General features: G+C 38.4%; 1 protein-coding gene across 1 annotated transcript in view; it reads right to left on the bottom strand.

Moving 5' to 3' along the window:
- Positions 1 to 10,953: 10,953 nt before the first annotated feature.
- Positions 10,954 to 26,613, bottom strand: part of LOC108047685 (catenin alpha) — a 103,048-nt gene continuing 87,388 nt past the window's right edge. The window contains exons 8-12 of the mRNA XM_044459278.1: positions 16,031 to 16,098; positions 15,790 to 15,971; positions 11,528 to 11,768; positions 11,350 to 11,466; positions 10,954 to 11,288 (exon numbers count right to left, since the gene is read on the bottom strand). Coding sequence (XP_044315213.1) covers positions 11,124 to 11,288; positions 11,350 to 11,466; positions 11,528 to 11,768; positions 15,790 to 15,971; positions 16,031 to 16,098 — 773 coding nt within the window. The 3' untranslated portion in view covers positions 10,954 to 11,123. The remainder of the gene's footprint in view (positions 11,289 to 11,349; positions 11,467 to 11,527; positions 11,769 to 15,789; positions 15,972 to 16,030; positions 16,099 to 26,613) is intronic.

The raw sequence follows: 26,613 nt of genomic DNA, 5'->3' as shown, positions 1-26,613 counted from the left end.
ACGCGTTTTTCTCAAAACCACTTTTTTGAAGTCGGTAGTCACGATTTCTCAAAACTATTGCACCGATCAACTTCTGCTTTTGCACACTTCTTTTAGACATAATTCTCTTGTCCTTAACGGAGGGATTTTTTTAATTTTTAATTACAACTCATTTTATAAGCCAAAATATGATCAAAATTTACGTAAAAAAGGACACTTTTTATGAAAAGCGCTACAAAAAATTCAATTTTTAATTTTTAAAAAAAATGGCTCGTAGAGGACAAGCGAGACACACACACTATCAGAATAATTTTGGTTTTTTGATTTCAGATAAAAATTGACGGAGATATTTTGCCTACCGCAAGGGCACAATTTTTTAAGAGGTCAAGTTCAAGCCTGCCTCAACGGCTCAATTTTAAAAATTTTTGGTTCAAATTTTTACACAATGTTGGACAAACCATAAACATTAATGTACAATAAACGAAATTTGTGAAATTGTCGTAAGATCTTTTAAAAAAATTCACGAAAATAGGCTTTTTTTCGTGCTCCAAGACCCGGATAACCCCTTAAGCAGCATTATAAAAATGTATGTATGTAAAAATATTAAACACGTAATAAACATACCCTCCACTTTCTTTGCACGTTACACAGATTTACCAACCCAACGAAGTAGCGCACTACGGCAGGCGATAACCCTGGCACACATCGAAAGCAAGAAGCTGCAATTAAAACTAAAAGCCAGCGGACTCTACTGGATTATAAACGCTCGATCACCTCTGTGCCTTGGCTATAAGATCCTGATCTACAACTCAACTCTTAAACCCATCTGGATATATGGCTCCCAGCTGTGGGGGAACGGGAGCAGTAGCAACATAGACATTATGCAGCGCGCACAACCAACGAAAACATCCACAAGGAACATGGCGTCCTCGCAGTAAGAGGAAATCCTGAAACAAAAAGTGTCTTACAAAAAAAAGTTATCTGCCCACGCAAATTCACTTGCTCTGGTATTGACTATGGTTTCCAGCAGAACCCGTCTGCGAAACAACGACCACTTAACACAGCAATACTGTTCAGGACCGTCAAACTCTGTGCCAGTCAATATGACTGTAAGTTAAGTTAATATATACAGTTATTTTTTTGTCTCGTAGAACGAAGTGAAACGACCTGATTCTTTATTTGGTGCTCGCTACGAAAACGTGCAGCTAGCTCTGAGAGGTTGTGCGTTCGTCCCACCACATTTATAATGAGTGACTGCCCGTGACTAAAGGATAACGCCAGAAAGGATTATATTGGTGCTGGTTTATTATTTCTCAAAATATAGCCTTATTGCTACAGCTTTTGCTGCCCGTTGTCGCTGTCGTCTGCTGCGTCGCTTCTCGCTGCTGCTGCGTTGCTTCCGCTTGCTGCTCCGGGTGACTGAGATCGTGACGGCTCCACCGAGACCCTGGATGTTATGCGAACTTTCGCCTAGCAAGTGAAACGATGTTTCGCCTTATCGCCTAGCCACCTTTATCGCAGGCTCCCGGAGTTCGGTCTGGACTTTGTTTGCAAGGTGTATGTTGTTCATTTTTCATTTAAATGTAAGTGTGACTTATTTATTTATTTATTACATTAAAGTTAACAAATATCTGCCAACATAAACATAGTACCCGACTCACATCAAGTGGGAGGGGGCAAGGACAGGTGAGTTAGGATGTTTGTTACAATTAAATTAACAGAGCATTCAGAATATAGCAAAAAATACAGTTCGTTATATTGCGAACATAAAACGCGAAATGGGTCATGTACTTCAAAATTCGTCTTACAAATATCTAGGGTAATAGGTCGAAAGAACCAGTAGTAGACCTTACAGGGATGGAGAACCGTATTTGACCCAGTAGGTAGCTTGAATTTACAAGACCAGTTATTAATTTATGAAGGAGCATGACACCGTGACAGGTTCGACGATCCTTGAGGGAGGGCAGTTATTCGAGTTATTTAAAAACAGCAAATTCTGGATGCACCAATAATGAAGGTTGTTCAGATCGGCTTGCAAGAGATCATGGGAATTGGGGTTCGATAATGGCAAACAAAGTCGTCAGCATACATCATAACATAAGAAGAGAGAACTACTTGAGGCAAATCATTTATGAAAATTCCAAACAGTAGGGGTCCTAGGTGGCTCCCTTGCGGAACACCAGAATTCACGTGAACAGAGTTTGAGATTGTGCTTTTAAAAGCTACTCTCTGAGTCCGGTTCGAAAGGTATGTTGAAATCCACTTAGTCAACATGATCTTGAATCCTACTAATGTTAGTTTTTTAATAATAACTGATGGTTCACGGAATCAAAAGCCTTACTGAAGTCCGTAAAAATAACATCAGTGAATATTATTTTTAAAAGCGCTTCTGATGACTGAGGTAAATTCCAGAAGATTTGTAGTCATTGACCTACGTTTCGTAAAACCATGCTGAGTTGGGGACATTACTGAGCTGCATTGGTGCTGTAGCTGATCGGTAATAAGCTGTTCAAAAAACTTGGGAATCGCGCTCAGTTTTGCAATACCGCGGTAGTTTTTAATGTCCGACTTGCTTCCTTTTTTATGAAGTGGAATGATAAAATATTCTTTCCAAACTTCAGGGAAAAACGAATGAAGGAGGGATATCTTAAAAAGTTTAAATGAAGGTTTGCACAAAGCATCGGCACATTTTTATAACACAGCTCGGTACAAGGTCAGGGCCCGAAGAAAAAGAATCTTGATTGTGTTAGTGTTATCGTAACTGAAAGACGAGTACGTGAACTGGAAAAATTTTGCAAAAAGTTCGCAATATCGGCGTCACTAGAGGCAGATGTCGTATCAAGGTGAAGCTAAGATGGAAATTGTTGCGATTTTCGTTTCGAATTAACAAATGCGTAGAACTGCTTGGGGTAATCTTGGAATTCTATTCTGCCACGGTTTAGGTAACCATTGTAACATACGGAATTATGGACTAAGAAATTTGAACGAGCAATTAGATACATCGAATGGTCAACTTGGAGCCCAGTTCTCTTAAATTTCTTTAAAAGTCTAGACACGGAATTTTTTCAGGAAAGAAAGTGTACGAGAGAACCAAGGGGGCTTTTGAGGCGCGTTTGCAGAGGGAAATGAGGGAACGAACGTATTGAAAGCAGAGTTGAGTATACCATAAAACTGTTCTACAATATGTAAGGGATCATCGTTTGAATCCATAAAATACCAGTTCCGATAAATGTCTATTCAATTCTGCGAATTTTGATCTTCGAAAACAGCGAAAAAATGCTGGTGCGATTTCGGAACATGACTGTAATGGAGCTGAAGCTTCTAAAGTGACCTCAAGTGTAGGATGGTAAGCATCTTCAGGATTGGAGAGAGGGCTAATTCGAGTAACGAATGCATTGGCGAACTCCGAGACAAAAATAAGGTCTACAACTTTTTTGGAGCAGTTCAAGATTGAGTTCAGTTGTCCCAATGAAAGATGGGAAAGTGGGAACGAGAGCAATAGAATCCGTTGATGTCATCCAGGAAATGTCAGGGAGGTTAAAGTCGCCTATTACAATAAGATGATCGTTATAACCGAGGGTTGAATGAATACTCTGTATTTGAGATAAATGCTGAAGGTAGAGGCTAATATCAGAACGAGGAGGAATATACGAGCATGATATAAAAACGAAAAAATCATGAAGCTTTATCCGAACTGCAACAAACTCTAATATGCTGTCCGTACCAATTATCGGAATACGTTGAGACAAGATCGGACTTGACGGCAATAAGAACACCACCGCCAAGACGCATTGAACGGTCACATCTATAAATAACATAACCACCAGCAAATATTTCGCAGTCAGACACAGAGGAATTAAGCCACGTTTCGGTAAAAGCAATCACATTGGCATCGAAGGAAACACTGTTGACATGCTGTTTACTAAGTTTGCCCAATAAGCTGCGAACGTTCTGGTAGTGTAGGAAAAAATAATTGTTTAGTTTTTTGGAACGTTGGTTGAAGGAATCTGAGGCCCGTGGACCCGAGGATTAGGCATATTTACATACTCGTGAACAATAACATGCTTAGGCCATATAGAAACATCGAGAGCCTTATTAAGATGTTCCTCAGGAAGTCCAATTTTAAACGCTTTAACTTGAACTTCAAGACGGTTAGTTCGGCTCAAAATCTTTGACGTCATCTTCAGAAGCACCAGGGTTAAGGCGAGAGACAAAAATTGCTTTTTGTACAACGCCCGATAAGGGCTTAGGTTCCATACGAGCAACTCCAGATAAGGTTGGCTGCGATGATCCCGTGTTCGTATTAGAAGGCGTCAAAATTATACCAGAGCCAGCTGCAGCAGAACGTGGCGTAGATGCAAGGTCATTGTTGACAAGTTGCAGATCAGAAGGTGCGACTCGATCGGGCGGTCCAAAATAAGCAGCAGCAGGAGTAGGTCCAGAGGAAGCGTCTGCCGTGCAGCCGTCGGCAACGTCAGTAGAGGCATCCCTGGTAGCCACACGGCCTTTAAAGTTGGATTCAGCCTTTTCAATGCAAATGCATCAACAACACAAGTGTAGAAGTTTGTGGTAAACTCAAGAATAGAGTAGAACAAAGCAAACACGCAAAACGATTTCAGATATAAGTCACTGTTTTATATGTTCAAAAACTAGTCAAAATGACACAAGATCAGTTCAAACGGTTTAGTTTACACGGGTAGAATATGATCAGATGGAGAACCATAAAATACACGTCCGACAACGACTAAGTTTGCTTTGTGCCCTTGAGAACTGAGTTCTCCCTTATGGCTTAGCCACCTTTATCGCCTGACACCGTGCAAGGACTCCTTAAGTTTGGTTTAGCACCGTTGGATCTCAGCGTTGTAGCCTCAGACTTGTAGACTTTGCGATCTTGATCCTTGGGCACTTGGGTTTCGATTTTACTTGTTCCTCGTTCACGCACTCGCTTTGATTCTCGCACTCGCACCGTTAATGAGCTGCGCTTGCGCCGTCCTTTTATAGGCGCTGGAAGTGCCGTTATTTCTCTCACCGAGCTCGGGTCCAAGGTGCACTGCAGTACCGTTCGTTCAAGGTGAGTCCTCTTTGTGCGGGTCCGAAGTCCGCACGTTTACCGTTTGACCTTGTTGCCCTTGCCGGGCGTGGGTCCAAGGTCCGTCGCGAGCCCGTTAATTCACGGTGCGTCCTCTTTGTGTGGGTCCGAAGTCCGCCAATTCACCGTTCCACCATGTTGTCCTTGCCGTATGGGGGTCCATAAATTTCCCGTTTGACCTGGATGCCCTTCATTTTTCCGGAATTCTCGCCTCCTTCGCTGTTGCTAGGCCACTCTCCTGCATCGGGATTTGTGGGGAGTTTAAGACTCCTTACAGAAGATTCAATAAATAAAAGCAAGATTAAAAAAAAAACCAAAAACTGTTTTAATATTTTACACGTTTGGCAGATGTTTTAAACATAGAACTAAATAAATGCATGTCGGAGATAGGGGTCTCTTAGCCGCTTCACGAGTTGCTTTGTCAATCATGATTTTACTATCACTTTGATTTTCTTACTATGATGCGGACCGAGTCGCAATTGTTAGTGTTACTACTACTACTCTGCACAACGCTATCGTGTTCTTGTCATTCTGTAGTCACTTGTCATTTTTAATTTATTCTCTACTACCTTTAATTTCACCCTCCTTATTGCAACAACAATTGCGCAACACTCGGCTAAGGTGAGTTCCCGCTCTTGAAACCCTTAAACGGTATCAGAAGGTCACACTTCTTTATCTCAACTTTTTATTTCTGATGACAGGGTTTTCTCAGTTACATTGATTATATTTTACATTAAATATTATTATTCATTGCAACAACATTTACATTTACTCAATTTTTACTAACTCAGCCTACGTCGCTTAGCTAACCTTTACGATAATTTAGGGGGTATGGTTAATTCTGCCAAAAAAGGCCTATTTTCATGAATTTTTTCACACTACGGTTAATGTCAGATCAATTATTTTATAGGCATATCAAAGTACAACATTTATGCTATGTTTTCACAAATTTTCATCGAAAAAATTAAATGAGCCGTTCGCAGCCAAGCCCCGTAGGCGCCTCCAAGAAAAAGTTTTTGCGGTGAACAGCATAACTCGTTACAGAAAAAACAAAAAAAAATGTTTATTAGTTAAGATGTTGCTCATAGTAACTACGTTGAGTTTTTTTTTTATTCAATTTTTGGATTTTCTAATTCGGACGATATGAGCTCCTACTGCTGGCTCTAACTTCGAAAATCGGAAAAATTTCAACAGAAAAGAGGAAAAATCATGCATTTACTAAAAGCCAATATTTTAAGTAGATGACGCCGGTGCGTGATACATTGTTACACCAAATACGAACGCTGTTCGCAATTATCATCACCACATATTTTCCTTCACAACGAATTCAGTTATGGAACAAATACAAAGACCACATATGTGAAGATATCTTGATTATTCAAACGCATAATCCTTACATCCAAATAAGAATTGCTTCTGATTGAGGATCAATGCTTGACTATTGCAAACAAGCTACTGATTGAAGTAGGAATGATTGTACCAAATCGATCGATGCACGATGCACTCAACCAAGAATTAAATCGAGAGATGCAATACAATGTTGATACTTTGCAGGAATTCGTTCGAAATAATGTGCCATTGCTAAATGAACAGCAAAAGCAAGTATTCTTCCTTGGCGCACCTGGAGCAACATGGAAAACATTTGTTATGTCATTGATTTTGGCCAGTATTCGATCAAGATGTGTGATGACTCTTCTAGATGGCGGTCGTACTGCATATTCTGCGCTTAAGTTGTCACTCAATTTAAACACAATGGGAAAATTGTTGATGCAATGCAAGCTCATTGTTTGGGATGAGTGCACAATGGCAAATAAGAAATCATTTGAAGCACTTAACTTCACACTGAAGGATCTTCGGCGAAATAACATATTTGGCGGCTTGATGATATTATTGGCAGGCGATTTCAGGCAAAAATCAAGATGTAGTCGATTTGAAATAACTGCCAGGGTATATAAATTTCGGCTTGCCGAGATTTGCTTCCTTTCTTGTTCAATATGCTTTTAACGTTAAAGCTAATTAAGCAATGGTTTTTAGAAACCTGTTGAATTTTGTTTTAAAGTGTTTTCTTTTAATAAATCCTGAAACAGGTTTTTAATGAAAATGTAACATGACGAAAAAACAATACCTTGCAGATAAAATTTAGTTATAATTGGTTCAAGCTCACGTTGTAAGATAACAAATTAAAAAAAATTATATTTATGTAATGGTCAGCTAAATTTTTTAACTAATTTTTTTTTAGATTATATACCTAACTTTTTTACTTTATATAATATTAAAGAGAAGGGTGTTAAAAAGGATGTTGTTTAAAATGAAACCAAAATACAAAATCGATATAAAATTAACAAAAATTAACTTTAAGAAACCTTTTAATTTAATTGTACAAATTCGGCTTTGAATAGAAATAAAAATAACGATTTTTAAATATTCCAATATTAAAAACCAAGTCCAATTTTTTTATTGATTATGTTGAATAAAAAAGAGTGATACATACAATTCAAAACAACAATCAGGGACACAAATAATGGTTATTTTTATTTTTTCATTTCTTCTTCCATTGAAAAAAAAAATTGTTTTATTTGCTTCTGATCGTCTTAGCTAAAAAAATGTTGTTGTTTATTGAATGATTATTATTTTATTCAAAAAAAAACTAAAAACTAATTCGCGATATTTATTTTATAAATACCTAAATATTGATGTTTTTAATTTAATAACGTCACAAGAAACCAAAACTTGTCAATCACAAGCTTATGTATCAGTAAGAAATAAAATATTAGATAAATTATTAATATTATTTTGAACAAAAAATTAAAACATATGATTATGCAATTTACTAAATAACTTCAATATAATTATTTTAATTTAAAAAAATGTACAATTTTAGGTTTTTTTAAATTTTATTAAATAACTTATAATGTTTTGGTCCCCAATATAATTATTTCAGCATGTTCACGTTTTGTCTTCCAAAAACTTGTCACAGATTCGAATTTCTCAGATGTTATTCGATACTCACGGAATCTATATTTTATAATTTATATTATTATATATGAATAATCAATAACTAGCAGGGTTCACTAATACGATTTTGCGATTAGGGTATTAACAAAACGTTTTTATATCAACAATTGTTTGTCAACATCAACTTCATTTTTCTTAATGTTCATTAAGTGAACCAAAAAGAAGGCCATTTAAATTATTATTATTATTTATTCCTGTATCGTAATCCTTAAAATCGATAGCAATGCCGAGTGTCGTTCAACAGCGGTCCTAGGCTGAAGTCCCTGATAACATTGTATGTACTAGTTCCGCATCAAACCCTGAACCCTTCTGATAGAAACCATGTGGATTCAGTTTCACATTATTACCAAAGTTGGATGCCGAAGCTCGTCAATCACGAGCCCAGTGTACAGACTCTGAAAAGTTCAGTGTGTCTTTCGGGTCACGTGAGCCCTGTCGAAAACAACTACACTAATGATACCCTGGGAAATATTTCGGTCGCGGGCTCGCAGGCGTCATTGTGAAGAAAGCTCCTTCACAATAGCACTGACATCAAAACCATTTGTTCAGCAGATAGGCCTGCGCGTACGCTTCCACTAGCCGATTTCACGTTCTGCACTCTGGGATCTATAACGGTGACACCAAGTTGTATAGACTGACTACCATCTGAAAAAGAATGTGCTGGAATTCGCTTAACTACCGACTTAATGTTGGACCACCGATTCAGGGTGACCTGCTCGGAGTTTGCCTACGTTTTTGTCCTCACCAATATGTGTTAAGTTCTGATATCGGAGTCAAGTTTCCAAATCCCCCACCAATTTATGAGCAGATTTTTCATTTTCCGGTTTTGACAGTCACCTATGGCAAGCGCCCTCTCCATTTCTGGCTGTTCGAGTTTTAAGCCGCATGACGTGCGTCATCCCGCGATGCCTATGTGAACGAGCCGATTGTGCGCTTATACAAAGCTCAAATTACGAAAATGTAGTTCTGCCTGGAAAGAAACGGAATCTAGGCCGTGATGTGATGTTTATCAAAACAGCCGATCGTAGTGCCCACACATCGCTTGCTGATTCAGAGGAAAAAATTACCTGGGTGCAACCGAACTCCAAGAGTTTTTATACCCTTGCAGAGGGTATTATAATTTTGGTCAAAAGTGTGCAACGCAGTGAAGGAGACATCTCCGACCCTATAAAGTATATATTCTTGATCAGGATCGCGTCCTGAGTTGATATAAGCATGTCCGTCTTTCCGGCTGTCTGACCGTCTGTCTGTTTCCAACTGTTTCAAACTAGTCCCTCAGTTTTAAAGATATCGAATTAAAGCTTTGCACACACCCAGCGTTCCTTTGCACGCAGTATATAAGTCGGAACGGAGGCGATCGGACGACTATATCATACCATAACTTTGGTGTTTTTAAAGTTAGGAAGTTGTTGTTGCATACAAGCAAACGAAGGAAAAGCTCCTTGGATTTCAGGAGTACTGGCATTGTCGTATGTATTTCGCTTTTGAAGAAACCATGGAACAATGAAGCAAGATTACAGAATAACATCAGAAAAACGCTTAGTTTTTAAGCAACGGGAATATTTTAGCGCTATATACCTCGATGCATCTACAGCCTTCGACCGAGTCTGTCTTCATGAACTCATGCATAAAATCCAAATGCCTTTTCCTATCTACACCCACAAGCTCCCCGAATCGTTTCTCTACAATAGAGTATTTTCAGTGAGTTGCAAAGCAGCCACATCGTATTGAGACTGGAGTTCCTCAAGGAAGCGCACTTGGGCCTACCCTATTTATCCTATATGCTACGGATATCCCTACGAACGAGATACTAACAACGTCCACTTTTACCGACGATACTGATCATCTTGGTTTAGTGGAGAGGTGGCTATCTGACTGGCGTATCAAAATAAAAGAACTAAAGTGTTAATACGTACCGGTAACTCTTAATAGACAAACATGCCCTCCGCTTTCTTTGAATGGTACACAGATATCCCAAGCCAAAGAAGTAGCATACCTCGGCGTCCGCCTCGACAGGCGATAACCCTGGCACACATCGAATGGGGTGTATTTACATTTTTTATTGTGTTAAAATTTTAGATCGATCCGAGTAAAACTTCTTAAGTTATGGGCAGTTGAACGCAGGTAAGTTACCTCGTTTTGTATTCGATTTTTGGGTGTCCAAAACTTTAAAACGCTCACCTGAAAAGTGGCCATTTCAAAGTCGGTGTACACGATCCTGCAAAATCTATCGGACGGATCGTTTTGAGATTTTGCACAGTATTTCTCTACTAAATTCCTCAGGTAACGCTGTCGAGTTTTTTTTTAAGTTTATTATTTTTAGAGCAATAAATATCTCGACGTTTTGGTCGAAAATTGGGATTTTTCACTTTTTAGTGCCTTAAAAAATCGAAAAAAATAAAAACTCGACAGCGTTACCTGAGGAATCTTGTCCTTTAACTAATGCAATTTGATTTTTTCAAATCAGATGATTCTGTGACCAGTTATCGTGTACACCGCAAAACGTGTTTTGTTCGGGGCGCCGCCGGAGATTGTCTGTATCTCACGCAATTTTTAATATTTTTGGATGAAAAAATTCACACATGTTATTTAAATGTTGCCCAATCACATGCAAAAACCAAAATTGAGCTGAGACTATCCGTATCGCCAATAAAAAATTCTTAAAAAATTACCGATTTTGCACCGAATTAACTATTTGAAAAGGACTTTTGTATACCATTGGAATCCATTTTTATTTCGTAATTCGGCCGGTATCACCAGCGCCAGCAATTTCTCGCGACTTGCACGTGATCTGGAAACAGTTAGTTTTTATATATTTTAACAACTGTTGTTAATTTTTAGAGGCTTCGTACCAAAATACACTATCAAAAGAATGTTAATATTTTTTATTATTCTGTTATAATGTAAATTTATGAATGTTTTCATTAATAAAATAGCTAGGGATAAATAGCTGCTTTCGAACACAAAAACAAAACACAATACTGAGCTATATTACTGTGCTACGATTTATACCGTAATAAATAGATATTGACAAATACTTTTAAACAGCGTCAGCGGGACTTTGGAATTCCGACAATGCATGTATGGGGTTCTGAACTTTTTTTTGAGAACCCTTACGAACTTTAGCTCGAACTTCTTCTGGTTTTTCCGGCCTGACCAAAGGTTTCTTCTCCGGAGCTTTCATTTTCCACACCACAATTGGAGACTATAACGTAAATTTAAATTCATTTAATGCCTTTGACTCAATATTAAGAGGTAAAACTTACAGATACTGTTCCTTGTCTAGTATATTTTGTAGATGCCACATATGAGTATTTTACTGTTAGTACAACCGCATTCATTAAATTTTTAGCAGCTTGAATCAACGATGTTGCGCTATCCAGCTTTAAAAAAATTTGTTGTTTGATTGAAACAATTAAAATAATTTTAAAAGTAGATCCTTACCCCAGAAACTATAAGTTCACCACTTATGTTTTGAACGTCAGCTTTTACTTTTGAAGTTATTTGGATTTGATGACAATAAAGGGCAATACGTTGCAAATATGCTAATAGGTCCTTTTTTGTGCTGCTTTCTGGGCATTGTTCTGCTATTTCTCTGGTTAGTTTATCCAGTTTTGTACCAGCTTCTGAAATTTTTTTAGCTGCGTTGATAACATCCATAGTAGTTTTTAAAGGTCCCCGTCCTCTGAAATTACACATTTCAAAATAAGTATATCAAAATAGAGAGTTGAATTGGGAAAATATTTTCATGAAGAATGTTATATTTAGTGTGCTAAAGAATATTTCTCCTTAAGGGGGTATATACCTTTCTCATTTTTTAAAAATAGAAAATTTTTTTTTTGCTTTATCTTAAAGAACAACTTCTTTAAAACAAATTTTCATAGAGATTTGAGCAGTAGAAAAAAGTTACAGCGCTCCTAGCCGCTCGCCTCGTCCCCGCCCAAACCCAAACTTGAAACTTTAAACGCGAATATCTCGAAATGGAGTTTTTTTAAAAATGACTTTGCGGTGATATGGATTGGCGAAAAACTACTGAACCGATTTTCTTCAAATTTTTTTTTTAAATGTTCGTAATGAATTTTATTAGTACTTGAACGATCGTTTTTTCATGTAAAAATTTTTATTTCGCTGAAATAGATAGTTTTGTAAGAATTTTAGCATCCAAAAACGACATTTTTTGCATAAAACGTTCCCGTATGCACAAAAAAAAAAAAATTTTTTAACGTTCGTTCAAATACAGGATATTTCTTTAAATTAATGAAATATTTTTATTTTTTCGGCTTCAGTTGACCCGTTCGTCCTAGGGAATTATCACCGCAAGGCTCTTTAAAAAAAGGCGTTTAAGGGAAACAGCCACACCTTTAAAACTATTAAATATTTTTTCAAAATATTTGGCATAAACATTGTCAACAATCTAAATATTCAGAAAATATAATCATTCATTTAATAAAGACAATAGTTACATACATAAAAAAATCAAAACTTTCCTATTTTTTTCGGTAAGGTATATACCCCCTTAAAGAGAGTTAAAGTTCCTTTTGGCTTTAAGTAATTCGGAAATAGTCTTTATATATTTATATTTTTATACCCTTGTAGAGGGTATTATAATCTCAGTAAAAAGTTTGCAACGCAGTGAACGAGAAATTTGTGACCCTATATAGTATATATATTCTTGATCAGCATCACCAGGAGAGTCGATCTAGGGATTTGCTAATATTGTTTACTTTATATAATATGAAAGACAAGGGTGTTAAAAATAATGTTGTTTAAGATGAAACCAAAATACATAATCGACATAAAATTAAAAAAAGAAAAACTTTAAGAAGCCTTATAATTTAATTGTAAAAATACCGCTTTGAATATAAATAATATATTCGTATTTATATCAACATTGGTTTGCTTTTTTGCTTTTTGTTCTTAAAGGCCCTTTAAATTATTATTATTATTTGTGAACGGTGATATGTAGTCATTCCTGCATCGTAACCCCAACACTGGTTGCCAAACATTTCACTATTTGAAATCCTACTTGTCTGGCGAAGCTCTCACAATGGTCAAACATATTCCCGATATTAATGAAAATAGCAAGAAAAACAATTACACTAATCATACAAACACTATTGCCAACCATCTTCACAGACGTTATCGTGAAACAAGCACGATCAAATATTTGTATTCCCCATAAAGGGTGAATGAATTTAAATATTTTAAACATTTGGTAGATGTATAACACCTGGAACTAAATAAAAACATAAAGAACAATCACCTGCAGCTACATTTCAATTTTTACAGGCTCAGCCTCCGTCGCTTAGCTAAACCCAATGATAATTAAATGCAAAGTTATTTTAATTAAAAACAGCTCAATGAGCGACGAACAAAAGCATGAGCGTAAAAGCTCAGTAAACCAATGAAACTTATACTCTTACTTCTCAACCCGGGAGACCGCAGTGAAAAAATCATCGTTAAAGAGCAACTCGGCTCTATTGGCCGTTGATAGCCAAAGGGCACGGTCTTGCTCACCACTCCCACGTCATGGAGTACGCAGTGTAACCACCTCTCCCCTGACTTCAACAAATTACGCACCAACAACGAGCAGTGCTACAATTCCTGCAACCGCTACAAATCCAACAGCAAGAACTACAGAAGCTGACAATATAGCGATGTCAACGACTGCAGCGATTGCAAATAAAACAAATTCTGAAATGGATAGCTACATTCAGATCAAGCGTAAGCTTAGCTCATACAAAAATCCAAGGGACAATAAAGCAAAAATAAATTGCGACCAGAAGATCAATGAAGAACCAGAGAGATCCAATAACAACAGATTTGGTTGGTATTGACCTTTTCCAATAATTGTAGATATTGGATTACTCAAGGAATATTTGATATATAACAAGAAAGGAAAGCTAACTTCAGGCGGAGCCAAGTTGATATACCCTTGCAGAACATTCTGTCAATTATATTCTCCAAAATTATTCATATAATGCATTCTTAATACTCATAAAAATCACAACTTCCTAACTTTACAAACACCAAAGTTATGCCATTTCCGATCGTTCAGTTATATGGCAGCTATAGGATATAGTCGGCCGATCCCGGCCGTTCCGACTTAAATACTGCGTGCAAAGGAACAAGGGGGGTGTGCAAAGTTTTAATTTGGTATCTTTAAAACTGAGAGACTAGTTCGCGTAGAAACAGACAGACGGACAGACGGACGGACATGCTTATATCAACTCAGGATGCGATCCTGATCAAGAATATATATACTTTATAGGGTCGGAGATGTATCCTTCACTGCGTTGCACACTTTTGACCAAAATTAGAATACCCTCTGCAAGGGTATAAAAACTCTTGTCTGTCTGTCTGTCTGTCTGTCTGTCTGTCTGTCTGTCTGTCTGTCTGTCTGTCTGTCTATCTGTCCGTCTGTCCGTCTGTCTGTCCGTCTGTCTGTCCGTCTGTCCGTCTGTCCGTCTGTCTGTTTCTACGCAAACTAGTCTCTCAGTTTTAAAGCTATCGAATTGAAACTTTGCACACACCCTTCTTTCCTTTGCACGCAGTATATATGTCGGAACGGCCGGAATCGGCCGACTATATCCTATAGCTGCCATATAACTGATTGATCGGAAATGCCATAACATTGGTGTTTGTTAAGTTAGGAAGCTGGTACGCGCAAGCCTATCTGCTGAACAAATGATTTTGATGTCAATGCTATTGTGAAGGAGCTTTCTTCACAATGACGCCTGCGAGGATGGTTGGCAATAGGGTTTGCGAGCCCGCAACCGAAATATTTCCCAGGGTATCATTAGTGTAGTTGTTTTCGACAGGGCTCACGTCACCCGAAAGTCACACTGATCTTTTCAGAGTCTGTACACTGGGCTCGTGATTGACGAGCTTCGGCATCCAACTTTGATAATAATGTGAAAATTAGACAGGGATCTCTTTGCTCGCATTAAAGTGCTCGCAACCTACGCACTACTTTGTCTGCAGTTCTAGGTACTAGGGGGCGTTATTAGAACGATCGAAAAATTAGAGATGGTTTATTGAATCGTTTTTCTTACTTTTAATTTTCATTAATATCGGGAATATGTTTGACCATGGTGAGCGCTTCGCCAGACAAGTAGGATTTCAGATAGTGAAATGTTTGGCCATCACTGTTTTTTTTTTTTTTATATACCCTTCCAGAGGGTATTATAATTTTGGTCAATAGTGTGCAACGCAGTGAAGGATACATCTCCGACCCTATAAAGTATATATATTCTTGATCAGGATCGCATCCTGAGTTGATATAAGCATGTCCGTCTGTCTGTCCGTCTGTCTGTTTCTACGCAAACTAGTCTCTCAGTTTTAAAGATACCAAATTAAAACTTTGCACACCCCCCTTGTTCCTTTGCACGCAGTATTTAAGTCGGAACGGCCGGAATCGGCCGACTATATCCTATAGCTGCCATATAACTGAACGATCGGAAATACCATAACTTTGGTGTTTTTAAAGTTAGGAAGTTGGGATTTTTTATGAGTATTAAGAATGCATCATATGAATAATTTTGTATGTATGGTGTTCATGCATTCTCATACAGGGGTGCATGTGTGCGTTTATTTCAATTCGATGCGGCAAGAATATTTTGTCTTTTGCTACTTTTCAGTCTTGATACCCTAACAATTTGGAGGCGCAAAAGAATATGTGGGCATACTTTGAATAGAGATCTTACCTTGTAAAGTCGGTCATTTCCATCATAATCATACACATATGTTTGGCAAGAAAAATAATGTCATTTCCAGTGTCATCCCATTTCGCAACTTCCGAGTCAAAGGTAAGTTTCTCCCTACGGAACAACTCAACCTGTTGAGCAATTTTTTGTTTATCTTCTTCTGTCATTTTTCGCATGGCTTCCTGAAATAAATGTCTTGTTTTACACACACCAACGAAATTTATTTTGCACCATGTCTTACTCTAGCTGTACATATGCCACTTATGTCCGGATATTCGTCAACCGTTTGATCGCCAGTATGAGCACTTGCTAAAAATATATATAGAAAGAAAATATGGAACAGAGAATAGATGTTAGTTACTTGCTTAAATAAAGACCGCATTGCTCTTGATACCTCAAAAAATGTATATTAACTTGAAAACATTGAAGTTGGTCACGCCCACTGCAACGAATAACGGGTATCTAATAGTCAGGTTTCTCATTGTTATAACCTTTCAGGGGGTTCTGGAAAATGTGTACAATGCAGTGCAGGAAAATTTCTATCCAATAATATACCTTATATGAAAACTATCTGTATAAAACTTTTCCATAAACATTTTATTGCAGGAATGGCCTGGATTGGACGATTAAAAAAATTAAAATTTCGATGTTTTATATATACGACTATACTCCGATATTTCGACTTAACAGTAAAGTTTAATTGCCGTTTTTAATGCTTTTGAGCACAAGTTTTCATTCCTATGTGATATATGGAGAAAATCCATCCAAATTCCATTTCGGTTTCGATTTCAGTACAGGTTTCGTACCGTCGAATGAAAATCTTTATAAACCGAATATATATTATTTTAAAAAAAAATTTATTTAAATTAAAAACAAAAATGTACCAATATTTTAAGGAATTTAAACACATCTAGTTTAAAATTATCAGGTGTTTGCCTAGTCTCAGTTGAATGTATGTGTGTGTTGTTTGTGTTTAGTTCCTAGACCATCTGTAGTGATTTTACTTTCGTTAGTTGGAAAAGTGATTACCCTTCAGCAGTATTTCTGTTTTTTGTTGAAACCTTATATTTCGGTTTCGAAGGTTGAGAAGAGCATTTAGTTTCGGTAAATAGGTTTAACATGTATTGTATGAACATTTCGAACGCTCCTTCTAGTTTTGAAGATAATACGATCTCGAATGAAATAAGTTGTGAATCGAAATAATCAAGGTCCGATGTTAATCTTATAAGTCTGAGAGTGAGTTAGTCTTGTCGATCTTCACATAAACTATGTCGCCTAGTTTGAAATGTTAGGTTTGCTATCTGTTCTGGTTGTAGGTCAGCTATTTTTTCCTTTTTTTAATCTGTATGTTCGCGCACTTTGCGTGTTTTAAAATTTGTTGAATAGTGTAAGGCGGGAGCGGGAGCGCAATAAATATCTAATCGCTCTCGCGAATTCGCCCCGTCTCTCGCCCCCGTCGTTAAGTTAGGCTTAAGCATTTTTATATTGAAATTAAAAGCCAGTGTTATATCGAACTCGATCCAAACCGCACTCCCTTTCGTCATTCTCTTTGTCGGTATTAAAATCGTCCGAGATCCACCAAATCACGTATTTGTTAATACAAAAGAGTATTAAGATTTTTCATGGTGACCCCGACGTGATATTTGGAGTTTTCGCGATTTTAATTTTAACAAAAAATAAAAAACAAAAACTCGCGTCGGTACGGCAACAAAGTTTTCGTTTTCTTTGGAACTGCGTTGGAAGTCTGCTGAACCCTCCCTCTTGCTGCTGTGAAAATGGAAAAAAAAGGAAGTCTCAAGCCCAAAATTGGCCAAGCAGGTATAGAGTGCGAAAAGTTGAAAGCTAATCTGTGGCGTTTTAATTGTGTTTTGGCCCATCTTTCAACTTTTTGCATTCGTGTGAAAAATTCGGTAGATAGCGAGCATTCTAACCAAGAAATAAATAAAACTTGCATGTACTAACAAATATAATTCTGATATATACATCCATACATATTTACATATTTCGAATTATTCATACATAAGTAAGTGAATCGCTTTGGACCAAAATAAAATAAATATTTGTCGGCATCCTGGTTTTTTTAAAAAATAAAATTCCCCCATTTCTCGTCGTAGTGAACACCAATTATAGCTGTGCAAAAAATTAAAAAGGCAAAAGTTGAGACTTGTGAAAAGTTATAATTCGAGAATTAAGTCCCCGGCAAATTTTCTGCCGCGCATTTTCTTCAAATTTCCCTCGCTTTTCGCCATTTCCCGCGCTTTTAAGCGTCAGGTTTATATATTCGTTGCCCTTAGTTATCGGTCAGTGCATCATCCTCCGTTAGCATTGCGTTGAGCACCGCCAGCCGGACACACATACACACACACACAGACAACGCAGCCCGTTCTTTCGAGTTCTCTTTCGTCGTTTTCGTTTTCGATCGCTGGAACGGTGCAAGCGTTGCCGCTGCCCAAACGTTTGTTCGTTTTTTGGTGTTTGAGTTTGGCGTGTGCTCCCCTACACTACGTGCGCTCGGCATATTATATTGAATTATTAAATAATTTAGGATTCCTTAAATTAATTCCTTAATTCATTTTAAATAACTCCCCTACACTGCTTGCGTTCAGCTTATTCCTCTCGTTGGTTATTATTATTTAAATTTAATAAATTTAAAAACAAAATTTTTTTGTACACACTTACATAATTAAAAAAAAAAAAAAAATAAAATAAATTAAATTAAATTTAAAAATCTTCGATAACAAAAAAAAAAAAAAATGCCAAAATCGGAAAGTAACAATCAGGAAATCGAAGAGTTGAAAAACCAACGAGATGGATATATGAGGAGTATAGAGCGAACGCAAAGATATTTAAATGAGGGTCGATTCTCTTTAAATACGGTTGAATTAGAATGTCGATTAGAAATCCTAAATACGCACATCGAAAATGCTTCGCTTATCTCTATATATAAAACTGTTCATTGAAAACTAATAATCAACGCACAGCCTAAACTAATTAAATGACCCTATTAAAATTTTGTACCATTCAATTCTTATAACACTAAACTGATTTGCTAAGATTTATTTTGGCCACAAACATGCCCCCATTTTCTTTCAGTGGCAAAAAACCCCCAATTTCTATAAAAAATTCTGGACGCTAAACGCGTGAATCAATCGATGCGATTTTTGGCCAAAATTTAGTCCTCTACATAATAAAGATTCTATTTAATTTAATATTCGATATTTTAATGTTTACTATTTTTTTTATCGATCTTTGAAAATCTAAGAATCTTCCTCATTTTTTCCAAACGGCAAAAAAACACTGATCTAAGTCAATTAGCAATATGAAAATTTATCGAGGGAATCCTGATACTTTAAGGATTCATATGGTGGTTTTACTGAAGCTCTAGGTCAATTCTAAAAAAAGTTACATTAGCCTAAAGTAGGAATAATAATTCCAACAAATTATACACAAGCATTGAACACCGAATGCATTCTCTCGCACTGTCTCACTCTCTCTCTCTCTCTCTCTCTGACTCTGTGTAGTACAATAATTGTGCGGCGGCTGATCTTGATTTCTTTTTAAAACTTAAAATTAAAAACTTAAAACTTAACAATAAATTAAAATTAAATTATACCAGCAACACACACGAATAAACCCCGTCAAAGCGTTCAAGCCGCTGGGCTTTGGAAAAAGGGCAGGGGGGCAGTCATCTCTATATATAAAACTGTTCATTGAAAACTAAGAATCAACGCACAGCCTAAACTAATTAAATGACCCTATTAAAATTTTGTACCATTCAATTCTTATAACACTAAACTGATTTGCTAAGATTTATTTTGGCCACAAACATGCCCCCATTTTCTTCCAGTGGCAAAAAACGCCCCATTTCTATAAAAAAAATCTGGACGCTAAACGCGTTAATCAATCGATGCGATTTTTGGCCAAAATTTAGAACTCTACATAATAAAGATTCTATTTAATTTAATATTCGATATTTAAATGTTTACTATTTTTTTATCGATTTTTGAAAATCTAAGAATCTGCCTCATTTTTTCCTAACGGCAAAAAAACACTGACCTAAGTCAAGTAGCAATATGAAAATTTATCGAGGGAATCCTGATACTTTAAGGATTCATATGGTGGTTTTACTGAAGCTCTAGGTCAATTCTAAAAAAAGTTACATTAGCCTAAAGTAGGAATAATAATTCCAACAAATTATACACAAGCATTGAACACCGAATGCATTCTCTCGCACTGTCTCTCTCTCTCTATCTCTCTCTCTCTGACTCTGTGTAGTACAATATTTGTGCGGCGGCTGATCTTGATTTATTTTTAGAACTTAAAATTAAAAACTTAAAACTAAATTAAACTTAACAATAAATTAACAAAAAATTAAAATTAAATTATACAAGCAACACACACGAATAAACCGTCAAAGCGTTCAAGCCGCTGGGCTTTGGGAAAAGGGCAGGGGGGCAGTCATCATCTCTATATATAAAGCTATCAGTAATAAAACTGGGGCTCCCCAAGTGGCCCCAATCGATTGCAATTGGAAAAAAGGTCAATTTTCCTTTCAAAAATTCTGGACGCTAAACCGTTTTAGCAATCGAATCCGTTTTCGCCCAAAAATAGTTTAAGACATTATAAATGTTTAAAAAATTTGACCGCTTAGATTTAAGGCTTTTTACTATTTTTAACACCCGTTCTAAAATTACAATTTAGCCAAAAATATCTTCAAACTGAGTATCAAAAATTCCTTCGGTAAAGTTTTTCCTTAAGCTTTAACGATTCATTTAATGGTTTCACCAAAGCTCTAGCTATCTTCTAAACAAAGAAATTAAGCAAAAAGTCGATCTTTTATCGAATTTAAGTGTCTCCATAAGCATCATACGTTTTCTGCCTGCATATTGCTATCTCTCTCTGCATTTTCATACAAATTGTCAACAAATGATTCCATCTCCCTCCCTCTCTCTCTGCCTTGCATTTCCGTACGCTTCCTTAAAAATATAAAATGAGCTTTAATACGGTTTTAATATCTGTAGACATTAGTTTATAGTTATTGGTGACCCAAAAGATTGAAAAGACTTCAAAATGGTCATTAACGCTGATAAAAAGCCAGCAAATGCTCATAGAGGTCGTTATAATGCACTTCAAACAAATGAAGTGGGTTTGGTATTAGTTGATCAACAATTTTCAAGTCGGGACATTGTTATTGAGAGTCATAATAGCAAAGTGAACTTTAAAGATCTTATGACTGTCTACAATATCCATTAATTTTTAGCCACGGATATGATGGATATTCCATAAATATTCCCCAACGGGATCCGTTAACAAAAATGATCTAAAGAAGACTGTATCTGCATTTAGCTTTTACAGTTATCGAATAATTCTAAGGGAGACTAAAGTCAATCACGTGCATTATTATTGAGCTCTGTTTAATCAATTTTTGGTTGATATGAGTGCAAAAATGGAAACCGAACGGCTTAATTATATTCGAGCAAATCAAAAAAAGTTGGGAGCAGAAAGTTACATATGTACATCTTCAAGACGCTATAGGTAGGGGAGATGCGGTCACCCTGCTAGTACAAAATAAAATTGAAGCGAAAGATGGAGATGATGAGTACCGCGAAGAGTTCGAAGAGACTGCGATAATAGCAAAATCGTTGCTAATTTCCCTAATTGCGGAAACAAAGCGTAAGAGCGTTGACAATTCCGCTCCGCCGGTAACGCGCACACCCCAATGCCGTTTGCCGAGCGTCGCTCTTCCAACTTCAGCGGAAAGCATTCCGAATTTAAAAATTTTATAAGCCTTTTCGAAACTTTTGTTGACAAAGATGACACTCTGCACGATATCGAAAAATTCAACCATCTAATATCGTGTTTGGCTGGAGACGCGCTAGGAACAGTCAGGGCATTCCAAGTTACCGCAGATAATTATCCAAAAAGCTCTGGCTAGCCTAAGGCGGGTGTACGATAATGATTGTTTAATTTTCTTTGACAATATATCGACACTGTTTAATCTGCCAAAGATTGCCCAGCCATCAGCTACCGCCTTGAGAAACCTGATCGACACAGTCACAGCGCTGTACGATTCTCTTTTGTCCATTGGGGATGACAAACGTATTACGAATGCCATCCTCATCCATCTAGTAATGGGCAAAGTCGATGAAAGAAAGAAATGCTGAAAAGTTGGTACATCTCAGCTGCCAGGAGGAAGTGTTGGAGTCAATAGACACAACCCTCCAGAAATTTTGGTCTGTGGAGGACTTGCCGCCCAAGGCCAAGGTCCATACTCCTGAGCAGCAACTTTGTGAGCAACACTTTGAGAAAAATACTCAAAGATTGTCGTCCGGAAGATTTTCGGTTCGTTTGCCGTTCAAATCTGACCCAAACACTCTTGGTTCATCATATGAAGTTGCGAAACGTAGATTTTTGTCGCTTGAAAGGAGATTATCCAAAGATCCTTCTTTAAAAAAGATGTATCTGGAATTCATGGAAGAATATGAAGCCATGGGCCACATGTCTTCCACTAACAATAAAATTCCAGACAGTTCGCACTATTTCATTCCGCACCAATGCGTGCTGCGACCTCAAAGCACCTCGACAAAGTTGAGAGTGGTATTCGACGCCTCGAGCCGTACATCGACGCAGGTCGCGTTGAATGACATCTTGATGGTTGGCCCCGCCATTCAAGAGGAGCTGTATTCGACCCTTCTTCGGTTCAGACTGCACAAGTTTGCGCTTGCAGCAGACGTAAAAAAGATGTATCGTCAAGTAATGGTTGACGAAGCTGACCGAAACTTTCAGCTCATAGTGTTGAGACGAGATCCATCTGAGCCTCTAAAAATCTTCAAGCTGAACACCGTGACTTATGGAACTTCGCCAGCACCCTATCTGGCGATTCGGTGTTTAATGCGGCTTGGAGAGATCGCGCAGGATTCGTGTCCAAAAGCCGCTAAGGTCATTCAGAATGACTTTTATGTTGACGATTTGTTGACTGGCGCCAGATGCGTTGAGGACCTGCTAAGCCTTCGAGACGAAGTTTCTCAGGTATTGCAAGAGGCAGGATTTGAATTGGCAAAGTGGTTTTCTAACTGCCCAGAGTTGTCCGCATCTGAAAGCGCTGTCATGCCGCTAACGGCAGACTCAGACGTAACTAAAACCCTTGGCGTGGTTTGGTTGCCGGGTAAAGATTACTTTCAATTTCGGTTGGATGACTCTTTCCTGGATCTTCGTGCGACAAAACGAAACATACTGTCGGTGACTGCCCGACATTTCGATCCGCTTGGCCTGTTGTGTTCTCTAGTGACTAGGGCAACAATGTTGTTGAACTGTGGCTTCGAAAGTTAGACTGGGACGAGTCGCTGCCGATGCAACTACAGACATCTTGGGAAGCTTTTAAGGGATCGCTGTTGCAGCTGCCCAAAATCAAGGTATCGCGATTCGTTCATACAGACGCCAAAGTCCCGGCAGAAATACATGGTTTCGCTGACGCTTCCATGCGAGCATATGGAGCGTGCATCTACGTTCGCACTAGTACCGCTGAAGGTTTAAAAGTATCTTTATTGACAGCAAAATCCAAAGTAGCTCCCCTCAAGACGAAAACTTTGCCTCGCCTTGAGTTGTGCGCAGCTCACCTTCTTGCGGATCTTTATAATCGTGTAAGACCATTGCTTAATTTTCCGATTACAAAAGTGTTCCTCTGGACGGATTCGGAGATCACTTTGCATTGGATCAAAACGCATCCTTCGTCGTTGTCAGTTTTTGTCTCAAACCGAGTTGCGGAGATTCAAGAGTGTTCGGAAAAAGCAATCTGGAGACATGTCCCCACGAAAGTAAACCCAGCGGACATTGTGTCACGGGGATGTGACGTTGAGGAACTTACAGCTTCCATTTGGTTCGCTGGGCCGTCGTTTTTGCTCGATGCAGAAAAAGATTGGCCTGTAAATCGACACTTCGAAGTACCTGCTGATGTCGTGTCGATGGAATTACGCAAATCAGCATTGGCGCTTGTGGTAATTCCAGAGCCCAATTATGTGCTTCAGAAAATAGAATCCTTTTCGTCGCACATAAGGCTTCTAAGGGTTTTCGTGTGGGTCTTACGGTTTATTCAAAGGTGTAAAAAAGTGTCACAGCCCTTTGAAAAAAGTATAACACCAAGAGAACTGAATTTTGCGTTCGAGAAAATAGAGGAAGTGATCCAATCTCACGAGTTCAGTGACGACACAGGTAAAATTCGGAAAAATAAACCGGTAGCAACGAATATACAAAAACTAAGCCCTTTTCTCCAGGAGAAAAGATTAGATTAGATTGGTGTTCCTCGACATTGCTGCGAGTTAGGGGTCGGTTATTGAATGCTCCTATCCCGTACGAAGCCAAATTCCCGTTGTTGTTGTCGAAAGGCTCACAGTTTGTTAAAACGTACGTGTCCTACCTGCACGTTACAAATTGTCATGCTGGCCCTCGAGCTCTTGTAAGTCTGTTGCGAGAAAAGATATGGTTGGTTAATGCGCAGGAACTTTGCCCCAGAACAGTTCGTTCTTGCATTCGTTGCTTTCGGTGCAAGCCGCAACTCTTGACGCAAATCATGGGGAACTTGCCATCAGACAGACTTCGAGCTCTCCGCCCTTTTAATATCTGTGGTGTTGATTTTTGTGGCCCATTTAACACAACGTATCGTATCCGTGGTAAGCCACCGTACAAATCATACGTGGCATTGATTGTATGTTTTGCGTCCAAAGCGGTCCACTTAGAGTTAGTGTCTGACCTCACCACTGATGCGTTTTTGTTGGCATTCCAAAGGTTCGTGAGTCGACGCGGGATTCCGGAGAAGGTGTGGTGCGACAACGCGACGAACTTCGTCGGAGCCGATCGCCACATGAGAGAGTTCCGGGCCCGTCTGGAGGAGCAGGGGGCGGTATCGCAACATTCGCGTTAAGAAAAGGATGCGAGTTTGCGTTCATACCGCCCAGAGCACCGGCGGACTATTGGAGGCAGGTGTGAAGTCTGCAAAGCACCTGTACCTTCGGACGGTCGGCGAAGACATTCTGACCGCGGAGGAGCTCGGAACTCTCCTCATCAGCGTGGAGGCCATTCTCAACTCCAGGCCCCTCGGAGCGATCAGCACGGATCCCAACGACGGCGAAGCCCTAAGCCCAGGCCATCTCCTGATCGGCGGGCCTCTCCTAGCTCCACCCTCAGCAGCGCTCCCGGACCAAGTCAGCCCAACCTGCTTACGACGATGGCGCAGTGCCTCGTCTCTCAGGCACAGGTTTTGGCAGCGTTGGTCCCGGGAGTACGTCTCGAGCCTCCAGGCAAAAAACAAGTGGCACCAGAAGGTTCCAAACGTCGACGTGGGAGCTCTCGTCGTCGTCGCCGAGGACAACCTTCCGCCGCAGCAGTGGATGATCGGGCGGATCGTGGCGGTGCACGTCGGCGCTGACGGCAAGGTCCGAGTGGCGGACGTGAGGACAAAGGATGCGACGTATCGGCGAGCGGTCCATAGGCTGGCGGTGCTGCCTGTGGCATGCTGAAAGACGGTGGTCCTTCAGAGGGGGCGGTGTTCGCGCACTTTGCGTGTTTTAAAATTTGTTGAATAGTGTAAGGCGGGAGCGGGAGCGCAATAAATATCTAATCGCTCTCGCGAATTCGTCCCGTCTCTCGCCCCCGTCGTTAAGTTAGGCTTAAGCATTTTTATATTGAAATTAAAAGCCAGTGTTATATCGAACTCGATCCAAACCGCACTCCCTTTCGTCATTCTCTTTGTCGGTATTAAAATCGTCCGAGATCCACCAAATCACGTATTTGTTAATACAAAAGAGTATTAAGATTTTTCACTGTATTTTTAAACCCTTGCAGAGGGTATTTTAATTTCAGTCAAGTTTGCAACGCAGTGAAGGAGACATTTCGGTCCCTATAAAGTATATATATACTTGATCAGCATCACCAGGAGAGTCGGTCTAGCCCGTCTGTTTCTACGCAAAGTAGTCCATCAGTTTTAAAGCTATCTGCTTGAAACTTTCCAAAAAGTTGTCTTTCTATTGCAGGTAGTATATACATAAGTCGGAACAAGTCGGATCGAAAAAAAAATTCAACAAAATTATAACTTTGTTGTTCTTTGGTATTTGGTAATATTTAAATATTATGGAATTCCGGTTTTAATTAAATTAAAATCGGACAACAATATCATATATGTGGCTGCCATAGAAACGATGGCAAAATGCAGCGCAACATCGATATAGTTTCATTGTTTTTAGTAATATAGGAATATAAATCAAAATGTAGTCGTTTTGTAATAACTGCAAGGGTATATAAACTTCGGGTTGCCGAAGTTTGCTTACTTTCTTGTTTTTTTAATACTTTTCCTTTTTTCTCTCTCTTTTGTTACTAATTACCATGAACTGCCACTTGATGGATGTTTGTCTTATTTGGGTTCTTTGCAGGCTTGACAGGATTGTTTTATTGCTTGAATCTTTTCTATGGTTTGTGGAAAACAAAATTTTTAAAGAATTTGTAATTGATTTTCTTTTGCATCTCTATGCGTTCATAGGAACATAGGATGTTCAAGGGTTGCGTTTCCAAAGTTATGTCGTCAATTTGTTTTTATAAGAAATTTTCTAATATGCTCTAAAAGAAGTAGGATAAGTATTTTGTATTTTTCACTTTACTTCTTCGGAAGTGAAGACTCCGTTTCTAAACCTAGGATCTAGTCTGTCTGTTAAAATCGTTATAAGATTTTTCTCATTCTTCTCTTCATTTCACTAGGTGTCTATGTTATGTCGTCGCTATAGTTGTTGTGTCTTCTTTTGGACGTTGTCCAAAATGTCATGAAAGGCGGAAATGTAG

Source organism: Drosophila rhopaloa, unplaced genomic scaffold (assembly GCF_018152115.1).
Source record: "Drosophila rhopaloa isolate 14029-0021.01 unplaced genomic scaffold, ASM1815211v1 contig_189, whole genome shotgun sequence".
Classification (NCBI taxonomy): domain Eukaryota; kingdom Metazoa; phylum Arthropoda; class Insecta; order Diptera; family Drosophilidae; genus Drosophila; species Drosophila rhopaloa.
The sequence above is the reverse complement of the archived record's forward strand: the minus strand, read 5'-3'. Positions and strand labels throughout refer to the sequence as shown.